General features: G+C 45.8%; 1 protein-coding gene across 1 annotated transcript; it reads right to left on the reverse strand.

Annotated features, from left to right (window-relative positions):
- Positions 1-6,392: 6,392 nt before the first annotated feature.
- On the reverse strand, positions 6,393-10,350 carry LOC125446521 (zinc-binding protein A33-like). The gene is made up of 2 exons (XM_059639629.1): positions 10,341-10,350; positions 6,393-8,543 (listed from the first exon to the last, which is right to left on the reverse strand). The coding sequence occupies exons 1-2, from the start codon at positions 10,348-10,350 to the stop codon at positions 7,966-7,968; spliced, it is 588 nt and encodes a 195-aa protein (XP_059495612.1). The 3' UTR covers positions 6,393-7,965.
- Positions 10,351-12,675: the final 2,325 nt, after the last annotated feature.

The following is a 12,675-nucleotide window of genomic DNA, read 5'->3' on the forward strand; positions in this document are numbered from 1 at the left end:
AGAAATTTTGAAAATCATGAGGAAAGATAAGCCCCCTGGGCCAGATGGGATATACCCTAGATAATTACAGGAAGTGAATGAGGAGATTGCTGCTCCTTTGGTGATGATTTTTGAGTCCCCACTGTCCACTGGAGTAGTACCAGATGATTGAAGGGTGCCAAATGTTATTCCATTGTTCAAGGAAGGGAAAAGGGATAATCCTGGGAAGTACAGACCAGTCAGTCTTACTTCTGTGGTGGGCAAATTATTGGAGAGGATTCTGAGAGATAGTACATATGATTATTTGGAAAGGCACAGTTTGATTAGAAATAGTCAGCATGGCTTTGTGAGGGGCTGGTCATGCCTCACAAGCCTTATTGAATTTTTTGAGGATGTGACAAAATCCATTGATGAAGGTTGAGCAGTGGATGTGGTGTATATGGATTTTCGCAGGGCAGTTGATAAGGTTCCCCATGGGAGGCTCATTCAGAAGGTAAGGAGGCATGGGATTCAAGGAAATGTGGATGTCTGGTACAGAATTGGTTGTCTAAAAGAAGACAGAAGGTGGTAGTATAGATGGAAAGTATTCAGCCTGGAGCTTGGCAACCAGTGGTGTTAGGCAGGGATCTGTTCTTGGACCTCTGCTCTTTGTGATCTTTATAAATGACTTGGATGAGGAAGTGGACGGGTGGTTTAGTAAGCTTGCCAATTACATAAAGGTTGGTGGAATTGTGGACAGTGTGAAGGGCTGTTGTAGGTTGCAACAGGACATTGACAGGATGCAGAGGTGGGCAAAGAAGTGGCAGATGGAATTCAACTGAGAAAAGTATGAAATGATTCATTTTGGATGGTTGAATTTACATCCAGAATACAATGTTAATGGTAGAATTCTTGGCAATTTAGAGGAACTGAGGGACCTTGGGGTCCACGTCCACAGATCCCTCAAAGTTGCTATCCAAGTTGATAGGATTGTTAAGAAGAGGTATAGTGTGTTGGCTTTCATTGGCAGGGGAATCAAGTTCAGAGCCGTGAGGTCATGCTGCAGCTCTATAATACCCTGGTAATACCCTGGTTAGGCTACACTTGGAATATTGTGTTCTGTTCTGGTCACCTCATTATATGAACGATGTGGAAGATTTAGAGAGGGTGCAGAGGAGATTTATCAGGATACTGCCTGGAATGGAGAGCAGGTCTTACAAGGAAAGTTTGAGTTTGGGCTTTTTCATTGGAGTGAAGAAGGGTGGGAGGTGAATTGATAGAGGTGTACTAGATGATGAGAGGACTAGATAGAGTAGATAGCCAGAGACTTTTCCCCAGAGTGGAAATGGCTATTACAAGGGGGTGTAATTTTAAGGTGATTGGAGGAAGGAATGGGGGAGATGTTAGTCGGCGCATGGAATGCGCTGCTGGCAGTGGTACTGGATTTAGATACATTAGGGACATTCAAGTGACTCTTGGATAGGCACAGGGATGATAGAATAATGTATGGTGTGCAGGGTGGTTTGATCTTAGAGTAGAATAATCGTTTGTCACAACATCATCGGCCGAAGGCCCTGTACTGTGATGTATTGCTCTACTTTCTACGTTCTATGCAACAGGTCCACAGAGGATGCCATATCCCTAGCCCTGCACTCATCCCTGGAACATCTGGACAACAAAGACACCTACGTCAGACTCCTGCTTGTTAACGTCAGCTCTGCCTTCAACACCATTATCCCCTCCAGACTGATCTTAATACTGTGTGACCTTGGTCTTGGCTCTGCCCTTTGCAGCTGGACCCTCAGTTTTCTGACGGACAGCCCACAATCAGTGAGGATAGGCGACTGCACCTCCTCCACACTCAACACTGGAGACTCCCAAGGATGCATCCTGAGCCCCCTACTGTACTCCCTGTATGTTTATGACTCTGTTGCCAAGTTCCAAAAAAAAGCCATCTACAAGTTCACTGATGACACCACTGTAGTAGGACGGATATCTTACAACGATAAGTCAAAATACAGAAGACAGATAAAGGGCTTGGTGACGTGCTGTAATAAAAACAATCTGTCTCTTAACATCAGCAAAACTAAAGAACTGATCGTTGACTTCAGAGAGAAGCAGGAGAACACACCCCCATCTCCAGCGATGGGCCTGAGGTTGAGAGAGTGAACAGCATCAAGTTCCTCAGAGTGATGATAACTGACAACCTGTCCCGGACTTCCCACATAAATGTGACAGCCAACAAGGCACAACAATGTATCTTCTTCCTCAGGCAGCTCGGGAAATTTGGCATGTCCATAAGGTCTGTCACCAACTTCTCCAGATGCACCATTGAAAGCAAACTGTCCGGGTGTGTCCTGGCCTGGTATGGGAACTGCTCTGCCCAGAATGGTAAGAAACTACAGAAGGTGATGTGTACAGCCCAGACCATTAAGAAAGCCAACCTGCTGTCCATGGACTCCATTTACACAGCTTGCTGATGCAAAAAGGTGGCCAATGTCATCAAAGAACCATGACACCCTGGCACCTCCTACAACCTCTTCCATCAGGCAGAAGATACAGAAACCTAACTGCATGCATGAGCAGATTCAGGAACAGCTTCTTCCTGGCCATTATCAGACTGATGAATGGACTCTTGCTAATGTTGGTCTCACTTAGCGCACACCCCGTGTAATGTCTCTGTCTAAGACTTTGATCTGTACATCCTTTGATTATTGTGGTCTGCCTGTACTGCTCGTAAACAAAGCTGTTCACTGTATTTTGGTACACGTGACAATAAATCAGTGGCTTGTAGCTGTGCTGATGGAAAGGGAAGAAGTTAAAGGGCAGGTTATGCATCTCCCATGTGTGTGTTAACATGGTCCTGGGAGGGGAAGGGGTGCCAGTTTCTCCTGTTGCGCTTCTGTTTTGTATTTCCAGCATCTGAAGAACATTAATCTCTACATTATCAACCCCATGTATTTGCACAATGTCATGGTATTACTTAGTAACACAAACAGTAAAACACACTGCAATAGTGATTGGAAGTCAGTAAATCAGTCAACAGAATTGAGAAGCCTGTTGTTCAACTAAGGAAATAAAAGTAAAATACTGTGGACATTGGAAATCTGAAATTAAAACAGTAAATGTTGGAAAATCAACAGATCAGGCAGCATGTGTGAAGAGAGAAACAGTTACATTTCGAGTCTGATATAAGACTTCAGGGTGAGCCAGTCTCTAGCACTCGCTCTCCAACAAACTATTTGTGTGTTGAAGGTTTACTATTGATTCCAGGGATGGCAGGACTGAATTATGAGAGAGTGATTCAGTTATAGTCTTATTTACTCTTGTTTAGATGAATGAGAGGGGAATCATGTAGAAGCCTAGGAAATTTTAACTGGGCGAGACAGGTTAGAAGCAGGAAGGGTATTCCTGATGGTGGCATTGTCCAGAATCAGGGTTCATAATTTAAGGATTAGGGTAAACCTTTTTAGGACTGAGATGAGGAGAAATTTGTTTACTCAAAGAATGATGAGCCTGTGGATTTCACGACCACAGAAAGTCCAAAACATTGTGTTTTCGTGAAGGAGCTACGTATGGTTTGTGTAGCTAAAGGGATCAAGTGATATAGGGGAAGGCTGGATTAGGGCAGTGAGCTTGATGATCAGCCATGGTCACATTGAATGGCAGAGCAGTCTCAAAGGGCTGAATAGCTTATTCCTCCTTTTCCCTTTCAACGTTTCTACATTTCTACACGTGAAAATGGAAAAAGAAACAAAGCTGACGGACATCGGGAATGCAGAGCAAAATGAAATTGTGGAGTCCCAATGTTAACTGCCTCTGAGGGACTTTAGTTCCTGTCACTGAACAGAGAGCGGTTATTGATTGGGCTTTGGACTGGAGGAAACAAACAGTGATGCTCCCCAGGTGGTGATATTAGGAACATTGTACTTTTTTTTGCGACCGGTGTGTTATATATTGTTGTACAATGACAACATTTGCAAGTGGGGCAAACCTGGAAGCAGTGTGTACCGTGAGATAAACAGTGAGAGACTTCCAGCGGACAGCCGGCCCTGGTGGAGGTGATGGACGCATAGCGATTGAAGCTGAATGTCGATGGAAAAGCCAGGAGCGGTGATGTGAAATAAAATACACAATTGTAAAGGGAGTGTAGGTGGAGCTGGGGATGCATATACAGAATTTATTGATGGTGGCGGAACTGGTTAAGAGAGGGGGTGCAAAGTCTGCTGGGAGCCTGAGTTTAATGAGTAGGGACAGATTGGACACAGCAGGGAGGTGATGATGAAGCTTTATAAAACACTGGCTCTACCACAGCCTGAGTGTCAATTCTGGACCCAACATTGTAGGAAGGTTGTGGAGGCTTCAGAAAAGTGACAGAAAAGATTTACAGAAATGGTTCCAGAGGAGATGGCCTTCAGTTCCATGGGGAGATTGGAGAAGCTGGGGCTGTTATCCTGAGAGGGGAGAAGGGGGAGAGGAAATTAGATTGAGGTGTTCAATCCTAGGAGGGGCTAGGACAGAGTGGAGAGAAACAAACTGTTTCCATCGGCAGAAGCAGCAAGAACCACAGAACATTGATATAACATGAATGGAAAAGGAACGAATGATGAGATAAATAAAAACCTTTCAAACTGTGGAATGCATGAATTTAAAAATTTGAATGTCTCACATCTTTTATACACTTGCTGAGAATGAGCTGGAGACAGATTCAATTGGGGCTTTCCAAAGTGAACGGGATCAGCAGCTGAAGTGGAAACAAACCCCCCGGGAAGTGGAGGCAGAAGTGGGAGGGGCTGCAGGACCAGGTGAGGGCTTCTTGCAGACAGCAGACCCAGACACAACCCACCCCTGGTTCTGTTCTGTGATGAACCTTTCAATGGTCACCCTGTAGATCAACCAGGAATCTGGTGAGCTCTCCCCACGGTGTTGGATGAAGGTTGCTAATGGGCTTGAATGTTTTTTTTAAGGAGGGAGACATTAGATCGCCACATACAGAAACAAACACACACACACACACACACACACACACACACACACACACACACACAAAAATTCATGTTAGCTCTATAACAAGACAGTCGCTAGATGCACATCCTGCTTAATAGGCTTCCAGCCTTACCCAGTAAATGATATGTTGCTTGACAAACCCAGACATTGAATGTCTGGACAATGCAGCTCTCTACTGTGACATTAATTAATGATACCCAGCATCAAACCCCAAGCCACACATGTTCCAGTTACAGAATCAGAGGGGCTTACAGCAGAGAAGGAGGCCATTTGACCCATTGTGCAGTTTCCCAGTGAGAGTTCCTGCTGAATCTGCTGGATCTCAGATTGATCAACATAATCCCAAACAAACACAAGGAAGGAGAAAGGGAGCAGGGAACAGAGACAAAGGGTGGTCACGGCAAACAGAGGAGCAGAACTTCCTGGAGGTGAACATTCCTGGAAAAGTGACAGTGAATTAAACAGCAACAAACAATAAAGTCTGATGGTGTTCTGCCAATGGCTCCATTATTCGGTACTCGAGTTGCCTACTTTCTCCACTGAGACTGTCTGAGCTGTTGTGTGCTTCCAGGATTCCCTGCTGTTGGTTGTGATCTGTTCTTGTCACTTTGCCTGCTGATGTCTCCTGTCTAATAAGATTCCAGAGAAATTTCTTCAGAGCTCAGTGACTTGATTATTTTTCCATAGTCCTGACTGACAGGAGTGAACTCAATTTGTGGTCAGTATCTGTTGGAAATGTTCTCTCTGCAGGTTTACAAGGCAGCCCTGCTGTCTGTGGATAACATTGAGAAGTGGTTCCTGATTAGTTTACTGATTTTATTCAGAATGAGAATCACACTGGGATTGACCATGGTATTAGACTGCACAAGAGGAAGCCATTCAGCCCACCACAACTATACCAGTCCCCTGAAAGAGCCAACCAATCAGGGACAAGGAGGGATGGACAATAAAGACTGTCCTTGTCAGTAGTGCCCCTATCACAAGAATGAATTTGGAAAAAAGGACACATTGGATAGGATCAATATTGTAAATTTCTCAAGTGGAGCACTCTGTGTATCATCTTTATACAGAATGTGAGAGGGTGTACTCCCCTCTGTCACTATCTTTGCGGTGGTAAGATCAAGCTGGGTGTTATCAACAGAAATGTGGAACTTGAAATGTTTTCTAACGAAATGACCGAGAGTCAGCATGTGGCTATGAAATGGAAAAGGGCTAAAGTCAGATTTTTCGGGGATTCTCGAGGTAACAGTGTGGGAGTGAGATGAGAATCCATTGCATGTAACTGAATAGCTCTGCCTGGATGGGTAAAAATGGAACCAGTTGAGAGGAGCTCATGGCAGCTGTTGGTGAAATGATTGACTGTTTTCCTAAATGTTATGCGAGGTCAAGGCTATTAAACCAGACACAACCACACAGCGTCAATCAAATCAACTTAAAAATTATTTACAACAACTGAAACATGCAAGAAAAGCAGCAACATGTCACAGAAGTAAGAAGACATTGTACAACACTCCCTCCCCTGAGACAGTCTGACCGAACAGGGTACAGTGAACACAATGACTGTCTCTGGGGGGAACTGCATCAACCAAGGCTTCATATGTGGAAGACTCACTGTAATCTCCTCCAAAGTGTTAGATTCCAGACAGTCACTTGGTGAAGGATAGAACTGGAACCAATATTTCCACACATTTATAATCACTTATTTGCTAAATTACTTCCGGACCCAACAGCCCCAATTTCAGTTTGTGCCTGTTTATAACATTTGCAAACAATCCAAAAGCAATTAAATGTGAATTTAAAAGGGGCAGGACTGCAACAAAATACAAAATTGAAATTTACATCCAATTAAAATGGCAGTTGTGGGATTAATTACACAGTCCAGTGCTCCCTGTGCCCAGCAGTTAATGAAGGCTTGAAGTGTACCCATGGACACCATGGATGTCAGGGGCCCTCAGGCACTGACCTAGCTGAGGAACAGAGTCAGACAGTTAGGGTAAACGTCACCCTCAATGACCACACCCTGGACCTGTTGAAGGCCACTGTAGCCAGGCCCAGGAGCAGGCACATGAGGAGGTCTCCTGATTGGACTGGTTCCCTCTGAACCGGGTCAACTATGATCAGGAGTGTGGGACTGAAGTTGGTGTAGAAATGGAGTTGTAGCCCCGTCAGATGATGCAAGAGGAGGAGCAAACCCAGGAAAGCCCTTCTGTATAGAGTGAAATATCACAAAGGGCACTTCTGAGAGAGGCTTAGGTTGGAGACCAAGCTCCTGTGGGAGGTTTCAGGGCCTGGCACCGTTGAGGAATTCCAGCTGAACAGGGGTCAGCTCGGACGGGAGACCTTCACACGCCTGAGCCCCATCAACACTGCGACCACAGCCAGGGCTGGGCACCGTATGAAAGTTCTCAATGGCTTTGCCCATGTGCTGCAGCTTCTCCAGGGACATGTCGGACTTGTTCTCCCAGTGACATCCAGCCCACTTCCTCAACCATCCCTGACTCTAGTTACCATGGCAGACCAGGCTCTCTCCTCAGCCAGTGACAGGAGCCCATACTGGTGGGGGCACAGACCAGATTCCCTCCTGTCCTAGCTCAGGTTCCTGTGCTCTTTTGAGCAGAGCAGACAGAGCTGGTGAGCAGGGACAACTTCGAGCATCGGCCAGGGTCCCGCTGGTTCAGGGCCCCACTCCGCCCGAGGCACCAGTGCACACGGTGACTCAGGGGAAAGCCCCAACCCCAGAACTGTGCCTTTCTCCCAAGAACCAGACTCAGAGACTGGGGTCCTCACCCTCCCCAACAGAGTGACCCAGTGTGTGGGATCTACCCCTCCCCCACCCAGTGACCCAGTGTGTGGGATCTTCCCCCTCCCCCACCCAGTGGCCCAGTGTGTGGGATCTTCCCCCTCCCCCACCCAGTGGCCCAGTGTGTGGGAACTTCCCCCTCCCCCACCCAGTGACCCAGTGTGTGGGAACTTCCCCCTCCCCACTTACAGGAAGTGTCTTTATTTGGATGAAGGGATGAATCCCTCATCCTCCTGGATTGTTACCCTCTGGGGACAGATTTTCAGGGGCTCTGTGTTTTTACCTTCATCAGTGGTACATGGACTGAAGTAAGGATAGATTTTCTCTGTGAATGTCCCAGTGAAAGTGTAGATATGGGACTTGTTCTCTGCGTTATAAAAGGACACCTTCCCTCCCTCATAATCCAGACAGACTCGGATCTTCCTCGGTTTCACACTCAGCTCTAAGAATTTCCATGGTGTCTCACGAGCCCAGTATTTATTCCCATCTCTCAGTGACACTCTCCAATATCCATTATGGGGACTCGCATAGATCGCCTCCTTCCTGTTGATAGATTCCTTGACCACACCGACTGTCCACTCAGTCTTGTTCCCCACCTCCACCTCCCAGGAATGTTTTCCTGATGTGAAACCCTCTGATCCCAGGACAGCGATGCGGGGATCAAATCTCTCCGGATTGTCAGGAAGCTGTTGTCGTTTCCCGGTGTTCCACACTGTGCGCAGGTCCTCAGATAGGAGAAGGTCAGGATGGATTGTATTACGGTCCAAGGTGACTGGAGCTGGGAACAGAAGGACACGGGCAAAACGTTAGTCACGCTCACTATAACTCACAGCCGGTTAGTGACTGGGAAAATCAGCAATGACCCAGGATTAGAAATCCATCCCCAGGGAAGAGTTTAAACAGCGCTCAAGGAAACAGGAAAAAAACAGACAGGGGTAGGTGTTACCCCATGGGGGAAGACTCAACAATGGGGCTGAAAAAACCCTGTTACTGAGACAGGGTGGGATAGAGAGAGAGGGAGCACGGCAGAGAGAGAGAAAGAGAGGGACAGAGCAGTAGCGGGAGTGTGACAGAGAGAGTGTTTGACAAAGAGAGACAGAGAAAGAGTGAGAGAGAAACAGAGAGTGAGAGAATGACATTGTGACAGAGTGTGTCAGAGAGGGAGGGAGAGTGTGACACAGAAGGAGAGTTACAGAGAGAGAGGGAGAGATAGATTGTGGCAGAGAGAGTGTGACATAAAGAGGGGGAGTGACAGGTGGGAGAATCAGAGTGTATGACAGAAAGCGTGTGTATGACTGAGAAACCAAGAGAATGTGACAGAGTGAAAAAGACAGAGTGAGTGGTAGAGAGATTGAGAAAGAGTAACAGAGACAGAGGGATAATGAGAACATGGGATAGTGAGAGTGACAGACAGAGAGTGAGGGGTGACAGAGAGTGAGCAAGCGACAGACAGAATGAAGGGGTGACAGACAGAATGAGGGGTGGCAGAAAGCAAGGAAGTGAGAGGGAGATGAGCAATAGAGACAGAGAGAGAGGGAATGGGAGACAGGCGATACATGTGACAGTGAGTGTGTGACTGGGAGAGAGAGAGAGATGTGTGCGACAGAGTGAGAGAGAGCGCGAGAGAGAGAAAGAGACTGTGTGTGTGTGTCTCTGTGTCTGTATGTGTGAGACAGAGGGAGAGGGAAGCTGTGCGCAAGGGAAAGGGTGAGTGTGACAGCGAGAAACAGAGGGAGAGAGAAAGACAGGACATATGGTGGAGAGAGAGAGAGAGAGAGAGAGAGAGAGAGAGAGAGAGAGAGAGAGAGAGAGAGAGAGAGAGAGAGAGAGAGAGAGAGAGAGAGATGATAGAGGCAGATAGAGAGAAAGACAGATGTTGGGTCTGACAGAGAGACAGAGACAGTGTGTTTGACAGAGAGTGAGACGATGTGTGTGTGATAGAGAGGGGAAGCGACAGATAGTGACAGGGCATGTGGCAAAGAGAGAGACAGAGAGGGAGAAAGATGATGACAGTAAAACAGTGTCAGAGACAGTGAATGAAAGACTGAATTACAGAGAGTACAACAGAATGAAGACAGAGAATGTGACAGAGATATAGACTGACAGAATGAGAAAAATGTGTGCGAGAAAGAGTGGCAGTGAGAGTCAGAGAGAAAGTGAGACAGAGAGGGACAGAGAAAATGTGACAAAGTGAATAGAGAAGGATTGACAGTGTGGGAGTGTGTGACAGAGAGAGACAGAGACTGTGACAGATAGGTACAGTGACAGAGAAAGTGATTTAGAAGAGAGAGGGTGAGTGACAGAAAGAAACAGTGACAGAGGCAGAGTGTGAGAGAGTGAGGCGTGAATGACACAGAGACTTCGAGAGACAGTGACAGTTGGAGTGTCACAGAGAGAATGACAGAGAGACACTGTGAGAGTGACAGAGAGAATCTGTGACAGAGAGGAAATGATAAAGGGTGATAGAGAGTGACCTCCCCCATGACAATCCTCGACACTGGCGTTCTGCAAGGATGGGTTCCCAGTCCCTTGCTGTACTCCCTGTGCACTCGTGACTGTCTCAACAAATTTCAACCTAACTCCATCTACAAGTTCACTGATGACACCACCATTGTAGGCCGAATCTCGAATAATAATGAGACAAAATACTGGAGAGAGATTTCGTGCTTCATGGGAGATTGATTTTATTGTTATGTGTACCAAAATACAGTGGAAAGATTTGTTTATGAGCAGTACAGGCAGATAACAGCAAGCAAAGGATGTACAAATCAAAAAGTCTTAAAGGCGTGGTGTTAAGACAACAATCTCTCCCTCAACATCAGCAAAATGAAAGAGCTTCACGAGGCAAGGTGGAGGGCATACCTCTGTCTACATCAGTGGTGCTGAGGTGGGACTGGTCAAAAGTGTCAAGTTCCTCGGAGTGACGGTCACCAGCAATCCGTCCTGGATCACCAACACTGATGCGAAAGTCAAGACAGCACAACAATACCTCTACTTCCTCAGGAGGCTAAGAAAATTCGGCGTGTCCATAAAGATGCTTATGAATTTTTATAGATGCACCATAGAAAGCATTCTATCTGGATGCATCATGGCTTAGAATGGCAACTTCTCTGCCCAGGACCATAAGAAACTACAGACTGCTGTAAACACAATTCAGTCCATCACGCAAGCTAACCTTCCATCCATTGACTCCATCTCGACTTCTTGCTGCCTCAGAAAGGCAGCCAGCAAAGATCCCTCCCACCTGTTTATAGTCTCTTCCAACCATTTCTATCGGACATAAGATACAAAAGCCTAAACACATGTAATAACAGATTCAAGATCAGCTTTTCCCCCACTGTTATTAGATTTCAGAATAGACCTCTCAAATTTTAAACTTAATGTTGATCCCATTCTTTGGCCACCTTCTCTGCAGCTGAAACATTGTTTTCCTCGCTCTGTTCTATTACCCGAATGCACTTTGTATGGTATGATCCGCCTGTATTGTGCAAAAAATAAAATGTTTCACTATACCTCAATGCATGCGATGATAATAATAGAGACAGAATGACAGAGAGAAGAGAGAGGGAATGGTAGAGGAGAGAGTATGAGAGAGAAGAGTGAGAACCTGTCAGACACAGATATAGTTTGAGAGACAGTGACAGAGGGAGCATAACAGAGAGAGTGACAGAGAGGAAATGTATGATGGACAGTGTGATGGAGAGAAAAAAGAGACTTTAACAGACAGCAAGAGAGTGTGAAGGAGAGGAGGAAGTGTGAGACAGGGAGTGTGCGGACAAGAGAAGAGAGAGGGTGAGATTCAAAATGTGCCAAGAGGGAGAATGAGAGACAGTGTGTGACGAGAGTGTGACTAAGACAGTATGAGTGTTACGGAGAGGGAGACAGTGTGACAGAGAAATAAGAGAGGGAATGTGAAAAACACTTTTCACTGTATCTTTATATACATGAGATAATCAGTCTGGATCTAAATCTAATCTTATCATTATTCTGTCAAATTTTCCAACTGAGTTAAAATTCTATTAATTTTTCTTCCTTCACTTTGTATTTTAGTTGGGTGTGTTTTGCTTAAATTAAGTGATGTGACCTTTTAAAAGGAATCTCTTGTGGCATAACAGTAGTATCCTAGCCCTTACACAAGCAAGACTCAGCATTAAGTTCCAGCTGCTCCAGCCATGTATAATAACATATCTGGACAGGTTGATTAGAAACACAGGTTAAATTTAAGAAAAAAAAGTGAGACAGTAATGGGAAGCTGATTCAGTTAATTAAATGTGCAATTATCTCCTATTTCACTAATGTGTTTAAGAGCAGCATGGTGGCTCAGTGGTTAGCACTGCTGCCTCACAGCACCAGGGGCCTGGGTTTGATTCCACCTTTGAGCGATTGTCTGTTTGCACATTCTCCCTGTGTCTGTGTGGGTTTCCTCTGGGTGCTCTGGTTTTCTCCCACAGGCTAAAGATGTGTCGGCTAGGTGCTTTGGCCATGCTAAATTGCCCATATTGTTCAGGGATGTGTAGATTAGGTTGGTTTACAGAGGGATGTGTCTGTGTGGGATGATCTGTGGGTTGGTGTGGGCTTGATAAGCCAAAGGTCCTGTTTCCACACTGTAGGGATTCTAAGATCTGAACACATCATCACACACTTGCCTTTATGTAATATAAAAGCTAGGCACTAGGCTATCTCCTTGATATATTTGAAGAGGGTTTTGTCTGGTCCATAACATGTGGAATGAGTAAACATTGAAGGCAGTAGTTGTGTAGTCATAAAATCCCTACAATGCAGAAAAAGCAACTCAATCCATCAAGTCTGCCTTGACCCTCTGATGGGCATCTCACTTAAACCCAGCGCCCCCACCTTATCTGCCTAACCTGCACATCTTTGGACTGCAGGAGGAAACCGGACCACTCAGA

The sequence above is a fragment of the Stegostoma tigrinum genome, chromosome 34 (assembly GCF_030684315.1).
Source record: "Stegostoma tigrinum isolate sSteTig4 chromosome 34, sSteTig4.hap1, whole genome shotgun sequence".
Taxonomy (NCBI): Eukaryota; Metazoa; Chordata; class Chondrichthyes; order Orectolobiformes; family Stegostomatidae; genus Stegostoma; species Stegostoma tigrinum.